At 50.1% G+C, this 19,846-nt stretch overlaps 1 protein-coding gene across 3 annotated transcripts in view; it reads left to right on the top strand.

Moving 5' to 3' along the window:
- TTC28 (tetratricopeptide repeat domain 28) overlaps positions 1 to 19,846 on the top strand; it is a 504,341-nt gene that overhangs the window by 410,167 nt on the left and 74,328 nt on the right. For all 3 annotated transcript variants that reach the window (XM_043498375.1, XM_038373837.2, XM_038373838.2), the window contains 5 exons: positions 9,417 to 10,758; positions 12,278 to 12,801; positions 15,703 to 15,812; positions 16,216 to 16,345; positions 18,613 to 18,831. In XM_043498375.1, coding sequence (XP_043354310.1) covers positions 9,417 to 10,758; positions 12,278 to 12,801; positions 15,703 to 15,812; positions 16,216 to 16,345; positions 18,613 to 18,831 — 2,325 coding nt within the window. The remainder of the gene's footprint in view (positions 1 to 9,416; positions 10,759 to 12,277; positions 12,802 to 15,702; positions 15,813 to 16,215; positions 16,346 to 18,612; positions 18,832 to 19,846) is intronic.

The following is a 19,846-nucleotide window of genomic DNA, read 5'->3' as shown; positions in this document are numbered from 1 at the left end:
TTATATTTGTCAGCCTTTCATGTACAGATAAACTCTCTGTGATGTCTCACTCCATTCACAGAGGGAAATTTCAGCTTCCTGCATCAGCAGAGCGGGTGCTGAAGGCTGGGGAGCTGAGCAGTTTATATGGTCCACACAGTGGTACATGAAACAGGAACATTGCAAAGAGGAGAGAGCAATTGATTGCAGCTGTCCTGTTCTGGCTGCTCTTCAAAGGCCTGATGGGCATCTCCTGCCATCTGTATGATTTGAGTAAGTTTCTTCCTGATGATGGCTTTGCTCCAGGAGCCTAGTAGTCAGGCAACAGGGGCCTCTTGGTCATACTGCTGCCGCACACCTTTCATTCCTGCACAGCTCACTACAACCCCACACCCATTTCTTTGCTGTGACAAACCCCCATCATTTTGAACCTGATCTCTCCATCTGAAATGTGTCAGTAAAACATTTTCCCCAGTGTGTGGTGGGGCCAGTAGCTGGCTTGACTGAAGGGGAGGGTAAGTTGCCGGAGAGCAGCTTGCAGTGGCTTTCTGACCAGCCATCATTTTTCTACAGCAACGTTGACCTCCCACGCACTTAGTTCAGAGCCTATGGTGCCTGGAACACTCTCTTGGAGCTCTCCTATGCATGAAGCATTTCTCGAAGCTTGGACCTTTCATGGAGCTCTTCTCTCAGCTCTGGTATTTATGTGCTAAAGCCCAAAGTTATGCTTCTGCTTTGTTGTTGGGATGTGATGCTTTGGGGTCAACCTAGACCACTTACAGCATTGTCACCACCTGCCCTGAAACTCTGGGTAACATAAATACTGTGCCTCTGTGGCTCACAGCCCTGACACCAACAGCCAACATTCAAGCATGCAGGTCATTCATCCACTGCCCAGTTACTTTTTGTACAGGGACCCTAACACCCTCCCAGTCCCGAATGTCCCCAGAAACATCTGCCCTGTGACAATCAGCTGGGGTTCCCAGATTTGTGAGTTACTGTGTTACTGCACTCGGCCTCAGCAAATCAGAGTTTTGCTATCGCCGAGCTGTGTGACAACTCCCTAAAACACAAGCTTGTCTGCCTTGCGAGCAAAATCTTCATGATTCTGCCAGTCCGAACCTTGCCTTAGAGGTAACAAACAGTTTCTGCATTCCCCAGAGATGTCTCCCTCAGTGCCCAGCCCTCTCCTAGAATGCTGACAGACATTATTAAGGTCCTTGTTTCTTTCAAGAGACAATACACAGCAGCTCATTAATTTAACTTGACAAACACTTGTATTTCAGTCATAGCACTGATTTGGTTTATAGTAAAAATAAAACAGGTTCATTTAACAAAAAGACATAGAATTAAGTGATACTAAGTAAAAGGAATAAAGATTTAAAGAGTTACAAGCAAACAAAAGTAGAACTACACTTCTAAGACTAAAACTTAATTTCAGCAAGTTACAGTCTTTACTTAAGCAGGTTTCTCATCTAAACTCAGTTCCCAGAGACTTCAACCCCCTTGGTTAAAGATCAAATGTTCTGTGACTGCAAGAGCTCTGGCCCCTAATCCCCCCAAGTGATGGATACTAAAATGGCTTCTGTTTCTGTGTATAATTCCCAAAGTTCATTGAACCTGTTACAAGAGGCAGGAAGGTTTCCTGTTCTTCCCTTCCTGTGGGCTTCCCATCCTCCTGCTGATTCATATGTAAATGGGGCTTCCATTGTTTTGATTCCATAATATTCAATTGATGTTGGATAGATAGATAGCTGCCGTCCCTTCTTCTGGGAGAAATCCTGTTTCTCGCTGTGTTTGGTCACAGACTCTAAAGCATAATATCAGAGAGTATCCATAATGCCTCATGTAGTGTTAATAGACATTTCATAATGATACCTATCACCAGGGTGTCACCGGTTTTCATAAAAGACCTTACTCAATACACTTCTATAATATGATAATATTGTATACAATCAGTTGATTCAGTTGCTTATCATTTGAGGTTCAGACCCCCTGCCTTAATAACCTGATAAATCTTTGAAATGTATTCTTTGAAGTGTATGCCCAGAGAAAGTTTTTCTCCTACTGGGGTGTGGATACCATGCTGTCTTTTCCCTTGTTTATTAGCTTGATAGCTTTGGTACCTTTTATGTAAATGTACCTTCATTGTCTCTGCCTGACGACCAGGCTGGTCAGAAAAGCAAATATACATTCCTCTGTCTAAGGCAGACTGGGCTTACTCATTGCTTGCTAATCACGTTTTAAGAACATAATCGTAGCACTTATTAAGAACCTTTCATTACACTAAACAGTGATTTTCGGGACCAGCATTTGTATGTGATTCCTTACCTGACACCTTTGACGACGCTTTTGACCTACAGATTATGAAAACAGTGTGTTGGGTATAGTGAGTTGCTGACACAGAGTACTGAACCACCAATGGGCTTCTGTCACCAAGGTGTGTATGGAGTAGTTCCATTGTTGTTGTGGTAGCACCCAAAGACGCCAGTCAGGGTTGGGCCTCCTTGTGCTGGGCACTGTACAGAGAGAGGTAGTGAGAGAGTCCCTGCTCCAGATTGCTCACAAACTAAAAATACATCTAGCAACCCTTGGCAGGGGGAGCAGGACATGACATCCATGTGGAGTGATCCAGATGGCAGCAGTAAGCTAGGGCCATGGCTGTATCCATTTGTTAGAAGAACTTAATTTTAATCCCATACTTGAGGATGGAGTGTGGGAGAGCAGGAGTTTATTTATGAGGAGACTGGGGGGGGGTAAAGGGAGGATGCAGACAAGTACGTTGGGTATGGGGAGTGAGATTGGGCAACTGAAGAGCTGCAATGATAGGAAAGGGGTATGAGGAAAGGGACCAAACCACCAATGGCAACCCTGCAAATGAGCATAAAATGGCATAGTTTGGCCTCCTGTTCAGAACCAAAACGATATCTGTTACTGAACTCAGCTGAGGCTGCAAGATCTCCATTGCTGAAGAGTGTCCCTCTCCCTTGGTCCGTACACACATTTGATAGGCCCCCACCTTCTTTCCAAAGATCTGTGGTGCTGGGTCATGGAGTCCAGTTTCTTGTGAATGTTTTCATCTGTGTAATGTAAATGAAGCTGGAATTCTTATGTAATTCCCAGTTCGTCTGAGTGGGATCACATTCCACACCACGCCTCCCTCTGCCTGTCTGCCCTTCCTTTTACCTTCCTGTAAAACTCTAATCCGAGCCCTCTGGTGCTCCTAAACTGCTGGCCTTTGAAAACCCCAGAGAGAGAGTGATGGGATGTAGCACCTATCCCCTTTCTGATGGCACTTGCTCTGCTCCCAGAAATGTTGGTGCTGGGTTGTATTATTTCCAAGCCTGATGTCCTTAGAATTAATGAGGCATTTGTGCTGTGTGAAGAAGCGATTTACGAATGTGCTTTTGCATCCAATAAGTCTCACTGGTGAAATCATTAACACCCTGCAGAAGCACTCCAGTCTGGGCAATGATTGGTGGCTGCTCTTTCTGAGCAGGATTTAGGTTTGATAACTTAATGCTGTTGGTATAGTGCCTGATAATGAATGGCCTCGGGTATCATGTGATACAGCAAGCAGGTAAGTTGCTCGTGTACTGTGCGTAGGCAGCAATCTGAGAGCATGAGCTGTTGCTGGGGGAGGGCGGTGTGGGCTGTTTGGGTACAAGTGGGTCTAGGCTGTCCGTGGGTGAGTATTCAGGGTTTTGTAATGTGTGTGTGGATAGGTGTATTCAATTATTTTGCAGTTTTGGGGTGTCTTGGACATGTGGGGTGAATATGCAGGTGGGGATGTGTAGTCAGAAAACTGCCGAAAGAGTCACGTCTGTCTCCTGAACACTCTAGTGAGCGTTCCTAGGAAATTCTGCATTGAGTCGTTGTGTGTGAATGTCACTGGCTATTATTCTCCCAGAACAGCCAGGACTACTGAGAGTTGCCAAGGGAGCCTGCAGCTGACCTTAATCCCACAGAAAGGAGAGCTTGTTGCTTTTTGCAGCTTTGGGGCAGATGTGGGATGGCGGCAATTCCCTGGTGATTGGTTCGGTTTCTTCCTTCTCCTCTCTTGATGGCCATGATGTTATGTGTAAATCCAGACACAGGAGGGATTTTACCCAGATGGATAAGTGTGAATTTGCATTGACCTGGAGAAGGTGTCCATGGGAATGTTACCTCCCCATAGAATGAGCTTGTTTCCCCTTGAGTCTGCAGTGTTCAGAGCCACTTGTAACTCATGACTGTGTCCCCCAGGAAGCTGGGAGTGTTTTCATGGCCTCTTCCAATGACACTAAGTTTTGTCCAGGGTTTTGAAAATCCCTGCACTCAGGGCCCCTCTGAGAGCTGGTGGGGGCTGTGCCAGTGGCAATGTCCACAGGCTGGCTGAAGACGTGCACCCCAAGGAGCTCCCCCACCAGGCCTGTCGCATGTTGAGAGTGTGCCCTCAAGTGAGCGCCTCTCCCCCCATGCAAGTCCTTGACCAAGGGTTTCCTCCCCTGCATATCCAGGCAAGTCTTCAGGATGTCATCATTTCTTGGCTGAGGGCACTGGAGGAATGAGCATCTTTTCCTCTCTCCTTCATGAGGCCAACACCCAACCACCTTCTCCACCTGACCCAGGACAGAGGTTCTGTTTTTTATTTCAAAATATAGTTAGCCTAACTCATAACCCCCACTGAAAGCATCTCAAATAATGTGTTTCAGTGCATTAGTACAACCTCTGCCCCACCCATACCTTTTGCACACAAAGCTCCCATTGCCTTCCGTGTAGCTGTTATATGGAGGATCTCCCCATCCAATGGTTGCTACCTTGGAGGAGATGGGCGGGGTTCATTGTGACTATACTGCTTATGATGGGAGCCGTTACGTGGCTTGCACTTCAGAGGACTCTGTCCATGCAGTAGGAACAGGTTAGGAAACGTTTACCGGTCCCTTTATTTTGGAAACCAAATCTTTCTCAATTGTGGTTTTCAGTGAGCCATGTGTTTTTAGCTTTTCCATACGTGGGGCCTGCTGCATTATGTCACTTTGGGATGGGCTTGGTTCTCACACTGATGTCATGGAAGCTCTGCTGAGCCAAGACACATGGAAAAGTTGGCTGAAAGGAAAAACAGTGATTAACAAACTGAACAGAAAAGTGTCTGCCCGTCTTTACTGCCAGCAGAGGCTCTATTTATTCCCAACCTGGCCACCCCTTATTCTTCCTGTGCAGATCTCCCAATTCATTTCTCTCTCTGTAGCTCCTAAGGACAATGTGGTATCTTTACAATGATTGTTCTTTCACAATATTAACTCTTAATTAATGTAGTGTCCTGGTCAAATTCCACCTTGGTAGTTACACTGTCTCCAGTACCTAACTGCCCCTTTCTGATACATGATTCTTCTTTCCTTCCTGTGATATCCTGCTGTGTGCAGTTAAGTAGCTACCTTCTTACACCCCAGAGGTAGCTACATTTCAGTGGTAGGTTTAGTGATACTTAGGTTACTGTTCATTGCTTGCCTCTCAGCTGGGGTTATGAAGGTGTTAGCTGGTATTTGTAAAAGCTTTCCAGCTCCCAGATGGAGGAGGGCAAGATGGTGGTCTTTAAAAATATATGAGGCTCAGATCTAAATCTGTTCTATAAAGTCTCAAGTTATCATGAATCCTAGATGACTTCCCACCTCAATGCTTTGGCTGTGAGAATGGAGACTCTGAGGCTTGGGGGTGTAATGAGGGAGAGCTCTAGAGCCTTGGTTTCAGATCCGACTTAGGGCACTTGTGAAACAGCTGAGACCCATCCTAGTGTCATGTGATGTTTGTCCGGTCTGCTGTCCCAAGACTGGCACAGCAGGAAACTACAGGTTAGCATTGAAGGGCAGGAGCCCCAGGAAGGAATAATAGGCAATGCTAGAGGGAAGAGCTGAGGTGCAGTGGTACAATTGTGGGTCCCAGGAATGGAACAGTAAGGGGTCTGACAGGTCAGGATTGGGGGCCTTGGCACAGTTGTGGGGGGAGCTTGCATGGGACTTGGCCACTCAGGCTAGTCCCATCAGTCCCTCAATTTCATAAACTTTAAATTTGTTCACACACTGCAAAAAAAGACAATTGTCGGCAGCAGCCCAGGGCTCGTTATTTAAATCCTATTTCACTCTGCCCATGTCTTGTAAATCGCCTTGTCCTGAAGCCTCATGTTGGTAGGAAAAGGCGTAGAATTTATAGAACAACTTTCTTTGATAGAAATACGGTTAATCTGGCCAGAGTACATATTGGGACTTGCGGTTTTCAATCCAATATGAATTTAAAAAATGAATCTGTTAAGCTCCAAATTGCCTCAGGAAAGCAAATTTCAGCTATCGCATTCCAGCCCTGCTTGTAAAGCCATCTGTCTTCACATTTGTGTTTGTAAGTACAAAACAAGAGCTGGATCAAACACGCTGCCTAATTGTAGCTCCCAGTGTCTACTGGACCTGTGGAAGACCATCCCTCTCATCCTCCCACCGCATCCTCTCTCCTTCCACCCTCAAGATGCCTGTTGTCATACGTTCTGGAGTCAGCAGATCGCTTCTCTTTGGGGTGAAGTGCTGACAGTTGCTACCTATTTGCATTTGTCCTCCTGCCCAGATATCGTGCTGTGCAGTGCCCTCTTCAGCAGCAGGTGTTGGGGCCACAGGCCTGTTCGTGAATGTCTGCAAAGGGCCCAGAGCGCCTTAGAAGAAAGTGCAGAATCTCATTAGTCCCACTAATGCAGAATGCACCAGTCTTTGGAAGAAAGAACAGGAGGACTTGTGGCACCTTAGAGACGAACACATTTATTTGAGCCTGAGCTTTCGTGGGCTACAGCTCACTGCATCGGATGCATTCGGTGGAAAATACAGTGGGGAGATTTATACACACACAGAGAACGTGAAACAATGGGTGTTACCATACACACTGTAAGGAGAGTGATCACAAGTCCTCCTTTTCTTTTTGCGAATACAGACCAACACGGCTGCTACTCTGAAACCAGTTTTTGGAAGGAGACTCAAACCTGAGGCTTCTTACTTATCCTGCAGGCATAGGACAGACCCATGGAGATTGAGCGTATGGCCTTCCACTGCCTCTCAGGTGTGATTGTCAGTCACATCTCCACACTTGCTCCTGGGGATGGCTGTGCTATGTAGGGCCCACTTCATTGGCACTTCAAAGTTCTTCTATTCAGATTTATTGTTAAATTGTTTCTGTGTAATTCTCAAAATGTTTGGGGCATCAGTTGAAAAGCTGATTGCCTTTTGTAGGAAGAAACCAGCACTGGCCCCTGGTTTGGGGGAATGGACTGTACAGGACTTGCCAGGGTTAACTCCTGTGTCTGTCTGAACCTCCCAATCCAGATCGGAAAACTTAGCAACATCCCTTTGGGTGAGCGTTTTAGGAACTCAGCGGCAAGATGCTGGGGTATAGATGTAGGCAGGCCCATCAGAGCTGGTGCAGGGAATGTGGTCCCCCTCCCCAACGAGACCCCCGCTGTCTCCGTCCTAAATGCTCAACTGAACTGGCATTTCACAGTGATTTGTGTTTTAAATCAGAGCTAATTCCAGGTATCCTCTCTGGGTTTAGTGCCCTGGAACTGTCTCATGCAGAGCCAGAGCTGCAACTGGCAGGTGGGTTTCTGCTCCTTAAGATAATGACTAGTGTGATAGTCTGAGGAAGCGAGGAAGCTCTCTGTGCTTTTGGGGTTCTCTGCTGCTTCCAGGCTGTTCCTGCTGGCCAGACCCCCTCCCTGTAGCATGGCCTCGCTGCTTCTCTGGTGCTTCATCCATCACTGTGATTGCTTTATTGAGCCACCTCAGTTATTGCTGCTGCTTCTCCAGAGCACAATAAATCCAGCCCTGGGCACTGAGCGCCCTGGCAGCTAAGAGAGTTTCTGGGAAGCCTGCTTTACCAGGCCCAGCATCTGATGACTTTGAGCCTGGAACTCACCTAAGACAGTGTTGAGATATTCAGGGTACTTGAGCCACCCCTCAAGCTCCAGCAGAAAGCCTGTTTTCTCCCCTGCTCTAGTCATACGCATCCTTTGGAAGAGTCCTATGGAGAGAGCGGAGACCGCCTTCTAGGGGATGAAGCATCCAGCAGTGACGGCCTCATGGCAGTGCTTTTGCCTTCTAGTTTTCCTTCTAGTTTTGTTTAAAGGGTTAGAAATGGAGGCATCCAGGGCTCTGGTTTATTGATTTCCCAGCACCTTAATGTGCTGTCCATTTTCTAGAGGATCTTGTAGCTCCCTGAGCTCTTAGTGAAGGGTTTGCCAGCCATTCTTTGTCCCAGAGCACAGAATTCTTTGGACGTGCCCAGAATTCGAGTCCTGCCATCTCCTCTCCACATTTTGGCTGCAAAAATCCTTTGTCCTTCTGCTCTAGTTGTTGCAGGCTCCAGATTGTAGCCTGTGTGGTGCTGTTTGCTGAACAGACTCATGATTTGCAGTCACAGACAAACCTTTGCCTGGGTCCAGGACATGCTGCCTCTGGGCCTCCTCACCTCCACCTGGGCCCTCTGCCCCTTACCCCTGCCCCCTCAGTCCTGATCCCAGCTGCTGGCTCTGTGCCTCTGTCCCGTAGCACCCTGCAGTCCCACAATCTGCTGCATTGTCCTCAGCCACTCACTGCTCGTGGGCACCGTGATGGTCTCAGTCTGGCTGAAGTCTCTGTGACCAGGCTGGGAGTCCTGGGGGCTGCTCCCAACTCTGCCATGGACTTGCTAGATCCCTTTGGACAGGTCCCTTTTAGAGGTGCTGAGCACCCAGCTGCCAGTGACTTCCATCTCTGCTGATCAGGCCTTTCTCTGTGCCACAGAGCAAGGGCTGAGTGAGGTGCCTCTCCACTGTGGCTCCATGCACTGGTCTGGTAGGATCCTAGCACTGAAACACCCTTAAAATGCTTGAATACTGGGACTAGAAGGGGAAAGAGCATCTGTAGCTAAAGAACCCCATGAAATGCGCCTGAAAAAATGTGGGTTTTTCCCATGCTGTGGGGCTGCAAGGCTGGACCTGGTGCTGTGGGGAAGGGTTGCTGGGTGAGGCTTGGGGCTATTCCCAGTATCAGGCGGAAGGGATGGGGTTGCGGGGCTGGAGGCTCATTGCTGTGGGGGAGGGTCAGTGTGTGGGGCTGGGGGCCATGCCCAGTGCTGTAGGGGATGGTTGCAGTGTAAGGCTGAGGGTGGTGCTGTGGGGCTGGGAGCAGTGCTGTGGGGAAGGATGCTCTGTGGGGCTGGGGGTGGGGGTGGGGCTGTGGGGGTTGGGGGTGATAGATGGGCCTGAGGGCAGTGTTTTGGGGGCGGCGTGTGGGGCTGGGGGCGGCGCTGTGGGTTAGGGGCAGTGCTGTGCGGGAGGGTCAGTGTGAGAAGCTGAGGGCAGTGCTGTCGGGGAGGGGCGGTGTGTGGGGCTGGGGGAAGCACTGTGGGGTTTTATCTATTTAATTTCTGTTTCTGTTATTTCTCAGGGATCATTCACCAGATGAAAGGCGACTATGACTCTGCCCTGAAACTCCACAAGACTCACCTCTCCATCGCCCAGGAGCTGAATGACTATGGTGCTCAGGGCAGGGCCTACGGCAACATGGGCAATGCGTACAATGCCCTGGGCATGTATGACCACGCTGTGAAATATCACCGGCAGGAGCTGCAGATTTCTATGGAAGTGAATGATCGGGCCTCGCAGGCATCCACCCATGGGAACTTAGCAGTGGCATATCAGGCCTTAGGCGCCCACGACCGAGCCCTGCAGCACTACCAAAACCACCTCAACATTGCCCGGGAGCTGCGGGACATACAGAGCGAGGCCCGGGCCCTCAGCAACCTGGGCAACTTCCATTGCTCGCGAGGAGAGTACGCACAGGCTGCCCCTTACTATGAGCAATACCTGCGCCTGTCCCCTGAGCTGCAGGATATGGAGGGGGAGGGGAAAGTTTGCCACAACCTTGGCTATGCCCATTACTGCCTTGGGAACTATGAGGAGGCTGTAAAGTACTACGAGCAGGATCTCGCCTTAGCAAAGGATCTACACGACAAGCTGAGCCAAGCCAAGGCCTACTGCAACCTGGGCCTGGCGTTCAAGGCCTTAATGGACTTCAGCAAAGCCGAGGAGTGCCAGAAGTATCTGCTGTCTCTGGCCCAGTCTCTAAACAATTCCCAAGCCAAATTCCGGGCTCTTGGGAACCTGGGAGATATTTTTGTATGTAAAAAAGATGTAAATGGTGCAATAAAATTCTATGAGCAGCAGCTGAGCTTAGCCCATCATGTCAAAGACAGGAGATTGGAGGCCAGTGCCTATGCAGCCTTGGGTTCTGCGTACAAGATGATACAGAAATATGACAAAGCCTTGGGGTACCATACCCAGCAACTGGAGGTTTACCAGGAACTAGGAGATATGCCAGGTGAATGCAGAGCTCATGGCCACCTTGCTGCAGTGTACATGTCCCTTGGGAAGTATACCATGGCATTCAAGTGTTATGAAGAACAGCTGGAACTTGGACAGAAGCTGAAGGACCCCAGTATAGAGGCCCAAGTCTTTGGTAACATGGGCATCACCAAGATGAACATGAATGTCATGGAGGAAGCTATTGGCTACTTTGAGCAGCAGCTGGCCATGCTACAGCAGCTGAGTGGAAATGAAGCTGTGCTGGACAGAGGCCGGGCATACGGAAACCTGGGGGATTGTTATGAGGCTCTAGGAGATTATGAAGAAGCCATAAAGTATTATGAACAGTACTTATCTGTAGCTCAGAGTTTAAATCGCATGCAAGACCAGGCAAAGGCCTATCGGGGCCTGGGAAATGGACACAGGTAACAAATGCCAAAGGCTGGAGTATTGCATAGCCTTTGGTAATGAGAACTGTCTTGAAAGTGAATGAGTGAAAATAACTGAATGATGATTATACCATCGCTACTCACATGATTCAGTGGTGAGCAGTGTCACAGCGAGTATATGGGTGCACATGCTCCCAACAGGGAACCAACCTGAGAACACAGAACCAAGACAATATGCTGGATTTCTCTCTCACTGTGCAGTCACTGGCTAGCAAGCTGTGTTTGTGGGGGAAGATAGAGGGTGTGTGTGTGTGTGTGTGTGTGTGTGTGTGTGTGTGTCTGTGTAAACAGGTGGATGGGGCACGGTATGTGTACATCTGTGAGAGATAGGAGTATGGGTACATGGGGGAGGGGGAACTTTACAGATGCATTTGTGTGGGTTGGGATTACATGTATGGACGTGTGGGTATAGAGCTGTGGGGGATGTGTGTACAGATGTGTGTTGGGTGTGTATGTGTGGCTGTGAAGGGTAGATGGGGGTGCTGTGCAGGTGTCTCTGTACACGTGTGTCAGGGGTATATGGTTGTGGAGGATACATGAAAGCTGCGTGAGTGTATTTGTACAGATCTGTCTGGGGTGTATGGCTGTGGGGTGTATGTGTACGGATGGGGGGGGCTAGTGGCTGTGAAGGGTATGTGGAGGGCTGTGGGGTTATACGTGTACAGATTTGGTGGGTGGCAGTGGAGGGTACATGGGAAACTGGTGGTGCATGTGTAGAGGTGTGTAGGATATATTGCTGTGAAGGTGTATGTGTACAGATGTGGGGTGTACAACTGGAAGTATATGCGTTCAGTTTTGTGTGGGGCGTATGTCTGTCGGAATGTATGTGTAAGGATGGAGGGATGAATTGTTGTGGGAGGTGTATATGTGGGGCAGGGTGTACACACTGGGAGGTGTGGAACGACAGTTGTCTGGATGGCAATGGGGAGGTGGGGGTGTACGTGTACGGCTGTAGGGCAGCTGTACGGCTCTATGTGTACGGCTGTGTGGGGCAGGGTGTACACACCGGGTGGTGTGGAATGACAGAGCTGTCTGGGTGGTGCGGGAGGGTTGTATGTGTACGACTAGGGAAGCTGTACAGCTGTATGTGTATGGCTGTGCGGGGCAGTGTCTACACACAGGGTAGTGTGGAATGACAGAGCTGTCTGGATGGCGAGGGGGAAGGTTATTCAGGCTATGCTATTACCCTGAATAATGAAACTTAGTTTCCCTTCCCCAGACCCCCTGGAGTGAGGAGTTTACAGGAGATGCAGAGGAGGCCTGGACAGTGTTTTGGGCCTGATTGTGGCCTTCAGGGTCTCTCATACCATTGACTCCAGGGTTCGCTGGCAAGTTCACTTACGGTAGTTCTGAAATTCCCTACATCTGGCAGCGGGGACATGGCAGATTTGAGCTGGCTGCAGAACAGAGATTCTCTGTAGGACGTGACAGTGAAAGATGGTTTTCATGTCACACCTGCCTAGGCAAGATAAATGCTCCTTTTCTCTCCACACAGGGCAATGGGAAGTTTGCAGCAGGCTCTCGTGTGCTTTGAAAAGAGGCTAGTGGTGGCCCATGAGCTCGGGGAGGCGTTCAACAAAGCCCAAGCCTATGGGGAGCTGGGGAGTCTGCACAGCCAATTAGGAAATTACGAGCAAGCCATCTCCTGCCTGGAACGGCAGCTAAACATCGCCCGAGAAATGAAAGACCGGTCTCTGGAGAGCGACGCTGCCTGCGGTCTGGGGGGAGTCTATCAGCAAATGGGCGAGTACGACACGGCACTGCAGTACCACCAGCTGGACCTGCAGATTGCAGAAGAGACCAACAATCCCACATGCCAGGGCAGGGCCTATGGGAACCTGGGATTAACATATGAATCTCTGGGCACCTATGAGAGGGCAGTGGTTTATCAGGAGCAACATCTCAGCATTGCAGCTCAAATGAACGACTTGGTGGCTAAAACTGTGTCCTACAGCAGCCTTGGGAGGACTCACCATGCTTTGCAGAACTACTCTCAGGCTGTGATGTACTTGCAGGAAGGTGAGTGGATGAATTATCCAGTGGCTTTACGTCTGCAGAAGATGGGGGAGAGGGCATATCTGTGTGAAAGGGAGCGAGGTATAGGAATGTGAGCATATGTGTCTAAGACATTTGTTAGCTCTGACAGTATCCTACAGACCCATGCAGTTACCAGCCAGGGCACTGTGCCCTTCATTAGTGGCCAGGCTGCCCAGACCTTCATGTAGCAGCACATTGTGACAGACAAAGGAATGGCAAAGCTTTTAAAGCTTATACTGGCATTAGAAAAGGTTCAGAAAAGGGCAATTAAAATGATTAGGGGTTTGGAACAGGTCCCATATGAGGAGAGATTAAAGAGGCTAGGGCTTTTCAGCTTGGAAAAGAGGAAACTAAGGGGGGATATGATAGAGGTATATAAAATCACGGTGGTGTGGAGAAAGTGAATAAGGAAAAGTTATTTACTTGTTCCCATAATATAAGAACTAGGCGCCACCAAATGAAATTAATGGGCAGCAGGTTTAAAACAAATAAAAGGAAGTTCTTCTTCACACAGTGCACAGTCAACCTGTGGAACTCCTTGCCTGAGGAAGTTGTGAAGGCTAGGACTATAACAGGGTTTAAAAGAGAACTGGATACATTCATGGAGGTTAAGTCCATTAATGGCTATTAGCCAGGATGGGTAAGGAATGGTGTCCCTAGCCTCTGTTTGTCAGAGGGTGGAGATGGATGGCAGGAGAGAGATCACTTGATTATTACCTGTTAGGTTCACTCCTTCCGGGGCACCTGGCATTGGCCACTGTCAGTAGACAGGATACTGGGCTGGATGGACCTTTGATCTGACCCAGTGTGGCCATTCTTATGTTCTTAAAGGTCAGTGAGTGCCTTGCAGGGGGAGGATTAATCACTAAACTTCACTCCAAGCAGCCTAAGTCTCTTTGTAAAGCCAGTCTGCCCTGAGTCAAGAGAGGGAAATCTCCTCAGTGGGTGACATAGCAGGCCAGGGAATGACTTGGGTCTACAAAGCCTGTTTGTACTGAGGACAAACAGCCCCACTCGCGTGCCTCAGCTGGGAGCTACCTGTTTATCCCCTTCAGATTAAAGTGGGGGTGGAGCTCAGAGCTGGAAAAGTTAACAGGCCCCTCAACCTTGCAGTGTTGTGGGGGATGATCTGAGCGTCTAGGAGCAGGGGACAGCTGCAGGGCCCCCATTGGTCCAGTCTTGCACGCCTTACCCTTGATGCTGCTGCACCATATCCCAGGATAAAAGCATTGTCTGTTCAGCATGGCAACAGCAGTGTGAGGAAGAAGACCAGCTGAGTGGATTGAATGGTGTAGCGGGAGCTGGGCTGCAGACTGATAGATTAATTACCCGAGTTAGCCTGGATTTCCTGGACACTGATCTGAGCAGGATTTCAGTATAGTAGGGGAAGTTTCAGTTAAATTGGGGGGGGGGAAATCAGTGCGGCCCCCTTTCCTGATGGGAGGTGACCTTCCTGCTGCTCTGGCTGCTGAGAATCCCTGCAGGCCGCTCTTCTGCAGCTGAGCCCAGCAGCCCTTACCCCGCCTGGGCCTTTCCCTTACATTTTCTGTGATGCTTGAGACTAACCTGCTGGATGTATCTGACAACACTGGGGCCCATAGAGGTATGACGTGTTGGGACATTGTAAAAAATGCCTGTGGATGTTGTTGGAACTTAAATGAATGTTCCTGTGGCAGGTCAGATCAGAAACCCTGCCTCTAGCTGCAACAGAACCCTCATGTCTGCTAGAAAGGTGTTGGGAGACCTGGGGCAAGAGTGGGTGCTGAGGCATGTCCTGGTTAGCTGGATGTATTTGCAGCTGAGAGAGAGGGCCTCTCAGCTGAGGAGGGAGAGGAAGAAGGACTCCTGCAGTACTTGGCAGCTCAGTGCGGTTTTGTTCGTCTGCAGTGTTTGAAGGGTTAAAAGCCAAACGGCTATGGTGAGAGGCTGCCTGTTTGGGTGGGGAGAGGCTGGAGTGGCACATTCATTTCAGTTCCAACAACATCCACAGGCATTTCTTACAATGCCCCAACACGTCACACCTCTATGGGCCCCAGTGTTGTCAGATACATCCAGCAGATTAGTCTCAAGCATCACAGAAAATGTAAGGGAAAGACCCAGGTGGGGTAAGGGCTGCTGGGCTCAGCTGCAGAAGAGCAGTCTGCAGGGCCGCTCAGCAGCCAGAGCAGCAGGAAGGTCACCTCCCATCAGGAAAGGGGGCCGCACTGATTTCCCCCCCCCCAATTTAACTGAAACTTCCCCTACTATACTGAAATCCTGCTCAGATCAGTGTCCAGGAAATCCAGGCTAACTCGGGTAATTAATCTATCAGTCTGCAGCCCAGCTCCCCCTACACCATTCAATCCACTCAGCTTGTCTTCTTCCTCACACTGCTGTTGCCATGCTGAACAGACAATGCTTTTATCCTGGGATATGGTGCAGCAGCATCAAGGGTAAGGCGTGCAAGACTGGACCAATGGGGGCCCTGCAGCTGTCCCCTGCTCCTAGACGCTCAGATCATCCCCCACAACACTGCAAGGTTGAGGGGCCTGTTAACTTTTCCAGCTCTGAGCGCCTTCTCCATGTCCTCCATGTACTCCAGCTAGCCTGCTCCCCGCCACTTGTGCTGGCGCACCCCTGGTGTTAATGTCACTCACCCCTCCTGCTGAGCCACTCACTGACAGCACAGGGAGCATGCACAGCACTTCTCTTCCAGGTGCTGTCAGCCTCAGCAAATCAGTTACACCTGCACACGGATGAGTGTCCTATTAGCACTGCCGGGACCTACCGTGAGCCTACTCCTGTCTGCAGCCTGGACACACCACTCCCTTCATCCCAACCCTACCCTTGTCCAGCAACAGGGAATCTTTTCTCTTGTCTTCACTGACTCCACTTCTCTTTCAGGACTGAGACTGGCAGAACAGCTGGGGCGTAGAGAAGATGAAGCCAAAATCCGCCATGGCCTGGGCCTCTCCCTCTGGGCTAGTGGGAACCTGGAGGAGGCCCAGCACCAGGTAGGCAGCAGCTCCAGTGATAGGAGGCTCTCTCGCCCCCTATAATGCATCTCTCACCCCCTATAATGCATCTCCTATGTGGTCCTTTCTTACACATGGTGCCTGTTCAGAGATGACTTGCGCTGCCCACCTGGGTGCAGTCTCCTGGCCTTCTCTCCCTGGACACAGCTATGTCTCTTCCCCTACAGAGCAGCCAGCCCCTCTGCCTTGGACACTGCAGTAATGGGTTTGATGAGCTGCTTGCAGACCAGGACTGGATGGGGCAGACCTGACCCCAGCTGAGAGCATGTTGGTCCCAGCTTCTTCCCCTCTCCTCCCCAGTCCCCCTCACTGAAGTGTCAGTGTCTGCATGCTGGGCCAGCTACGGTTCTGAGTGTCACCATGGGCTGTTCTCCCCTCCCAGCTCTACAGGGCGTCGGCACTGTTTGAAACCATCCGCCACGAGGTGCAGCTGAGCACAGACTACAAGCTATCACTCTTTGACCTGCAGACATCATCCTACCAAGCCCTGCAGCGAGTGCTCGTCAGTCTTGGTAAGAGATACCTGTGGTGCCCGTGGCTGTTGGGAGCTAGGCATCTGAGTTCTTCCCTGGCTCCAGGGTTTGACCCAAGTTCCAGGTGTGCAGTTCCTCTCAAGTGTCTTTAGTCTAATAGTTAGAACAGGAGATTGGGATCAGGGCTCCTGTGCCTTTTTGTGCTTCTGCTGCTGGCAAGCTGAGCCAGTCCCATTGTGCTCCATGCCTCAGTTTCCCCAGGTGTAAGGCTACGTTTATGTCATGGAATTTGTGACTTCCAGAGATCTCCCTGACATTTTCTGCTTCAGCCCCTGGGGCTGCGGGACTGGAGCTGGTAGCTAGCGGGGCACCGGCAGGGTTACAGCAACAGCCTCCTCAGGATCCACCTGCAGGGTTCCAGCGACGAGCAACAGCCCACGGGAGGGTGGGGTGGGGAGAGAACCCTCCAGCTCCCAGCCACCACCGTGGCAGGAGAAACCATGGAGCTACAGCAGTAAAAGTCACAGACAGGTCAAGGCTTCCGTGAATTTTTGTTTATTGCCCATTACCTGTCCATGACTTTTAGTAGAAATAACCATGACAAAATCTTAGCCTTACCCATGTATAATGTGAGGATAATTCCTCATAGGAGCCTTGTGGGGCTGCACTTAACATTTGCACAAAGCACTGAGATCCTGGGATGAGGCATAGTTCAGGATGTCCTTTCCCTGATATTTCATTGCTTTCCCCTCTCAGCAGCGCTTCCTTCAGCCCCTCACTTGTGTACGATTCACTCCTGTGCCCCACGGGGTTGTGCTGGGTCACATCGCAGAGCCCACGGCAGCACTCATCTCCCTACCATTTGTGTGTAAACCCTTCCCTTACAGGCTTGGGTAGGAGATTCCCCTTCACAAATCAGCATCTTTTGCTCCCAGTGCCAGGTGCACTTCTTCAACCTGCCTTTGCTAATACAAACAGAGCAGCCTGGCTAAAACCCTGCCAAAGCAAACCACTTCCCAGCACATATAATCCTCTGGAGGCCTGGGGAGAGAGTAAATCACACACATTGGATGTGAGTCACCTTGCTTAATGCACGACTGGAAGGTAGGTGATCCAGGTGATCAGACCCATGGGGATGAGGGTGGGATTAAAATTTAGATAGAAGAGAAGAGTGTGACAAACATATGAATTGTCTGTAATATTTTTAAGAACTATCTGTAGGACACTCTACTTATTGCCTTGGCATTACTACCCAGTGGGTGCAGAAGAGTTAAGATTCTGCTCCTGGCGCAGAGCAGGAGACATGGTATGTTTTGGGGTGTTAGGAATGGGTCGTTATGGATTGGGTTCAGCCAGTCTTTGTTGGTGGCAGATCCTGGAAAGACAATGGGAATGCTGAGCAATTGACACTTTACAACAGGAAGTTCTGGTATGGTGAACACACGAACTCAGCCAGCCTGGCTTTGCAGCAGGAGGACACTGGACTGAGAGGTGACAGGAGGCAGTGATAAGAACTGGGCTCACAGGGACATAGAAGCTCACCTGGGACTGACAAGCAAAGAGATTAAGAAAGAGAGAGAGAGAGCCCGGATGGTTTCTACAGCAGCATGGCTTGGCGTAGCCCAGGCATTGGCCAGTCTGAACTCTGTCTTACCTTTGCCTCTCTAGCTCGCTAAAGGACTTCCCGAGGCTGGGTTACAGTTGACTAATGAACCCTACTCTGTTCTGAAAAGGCTGCCTGAAGTCATTTCAGATACTTGCTGAGCTTCTTTGATCCCTGAAGAGCATAAACGTCTCTGTACAGCAGTCTGCTTCAGTCAGACTCTCTGGGCAGAGCTCTCAGCGAGAAGCAGGAGCACTGGATCCTAGAGGCTCCGTTTCAGAGGTGTGGAGGCCATGTGGCCTACCCTTGTGGAAAAGTGTGACCTCTTGGGGTCTGGCACACTGAAGGGACAGCTTACAAGTCAGAGTGTAGCACAGATCCTGTGGATCTGTGACCGAGGTACTGGATATCTCGGATGTTTGATGTGCCAGGGAGTCCCAAAGGGCACTGGGTTATAGCCTAGGAAGAAGCAAAGTGCAGGCTGTGTATGATGGCAGAGCAGCCAGCCAGGATGCTTGGGGTTGCTGTGGAAACAGAGACAGTCTGCTGCCCTGTTACCTGGGGTGCTGCTGCCCAGCCGTCCAGTAGTGCTGGTTTGGACTGGAATAACTGCCATGCTCTCTACCCCTTTACAGTGCTCTGCAGGGTCTGGTGCAGGCCTGTGACACGTCTTTGTTCCCTAACTTGTGGCTCTTCTTCACAGGCCACCACGACGAAGCCCTGGCTGTGGCAGAAAGGGGTCGAACGAGAGCGTTCGCTGACTTGCTGGTGGAACGTCAGACTGGACAGCAGGACTCTGACCCCTATTCGCCCGTCACCATTGACCAGGTTCTGGAGACTGTGAATGGCCAGAGGGGACTTGTTCTCTACTACTCGCTGGCTGCCGGCTACTTGTACAGCTGGTTGCTTGCTCCTGGAGCAGGTAAGGTTCCTTTCTGTAGATTAGAGCCAACTAGCAAAGCCTAGAAATCAGAGTTGGGACAGACCGATTAGGCTCTCGTCCTGTCCACCACCCAGAGGCTGACCCTGGCACCCAAAGCCTTATTCTGTAATGTGAAATAGGCCCTGGATTATGTGCACTTTGCTGCCACATCCTTACGCTCCCCGCTCTCTGATAGTGCTATGACAACTTTTCAGGGTGCTTATTCTGCAGTTGCTCACCACAGCTAATTTTACTGCGAATGATACTCGACTCTTGTTGGGAATTCAGTTAAATCTTGGTAGCTTTGGTGGCAATTCAGCTGCAGAGGTGCTGAGGGAATGGAGCCCTTGTCACCTATACATGGGAATTGGCAGCTGCTGAGGGAACTTTCTTTCATCCTTTATCTAATATTATCATGAAAGCAGGAGAATAGGATCATCCGTGTAAACTGGATCAAGAGGCAGGCTGGCTCAGGGGATTGGTAATTGGAGATGCAGCCTTTCACCCTGAGGGCATTGGTTTGAATGCACACCCACAGGCCAAATTCATCTCTGCTCTAATTCTGTTGTAGTCACTGGTGTTACTCTAGGGAGGAATTTGGCCTGAAGACAATAGTAACTAAAAGGTGTCTCCATTTGACAGCTGTTTTGGGAGCCCTGGTAAAATGAAATGGGGGCTTTGTCCAGTTCCTAGTGTACAAATATCCTCTCTACAGAAACCAGTGCTGCATAGCACCTTGTGGGCAGGCCAGGAGAGAGCCAGCTATAGAGACTGGACTCCCCTCTTAACTCTAGAGAGGGAGGCCTCCTCTGGTCAGAGTTAAGGTATGCTGGTGGGTCGGTGGGGTGGGGTGGGGAAAGGTGTGGGGAAAGGACTGCTGTGCTGGTCCCATACCTGAGGGAAGGTCTTGACATCACCCCAGAGCTGTCTGTCTATCACCTTGCCAGCTTGGTTCCAGGGACCACTAGGGACATAAGTTGGCAGCTCCTTCATGGAGCCATGAGCACAGATGTGT

This window comes from Dermochelys coriacea, chromosome 15 (assembly GCF_009764565.3).
Source record: "Dermochelys coriacea isolate rDerCor1 chromosome 15, rDerCor1.pri.v4, whole genome shotgun sequence".
Classification (NCBI taxonomy): Eukaryota; Metazoa; Chordata; order Testudines; family Dermochelyidae; genus Dermochelys; species Dermochelys coriacea.
The sequence above is the reverse complement of the archived record's forward strand: the minus strand, read 5'-3'. Positions and strand labels throughout refer to the sequence as shown.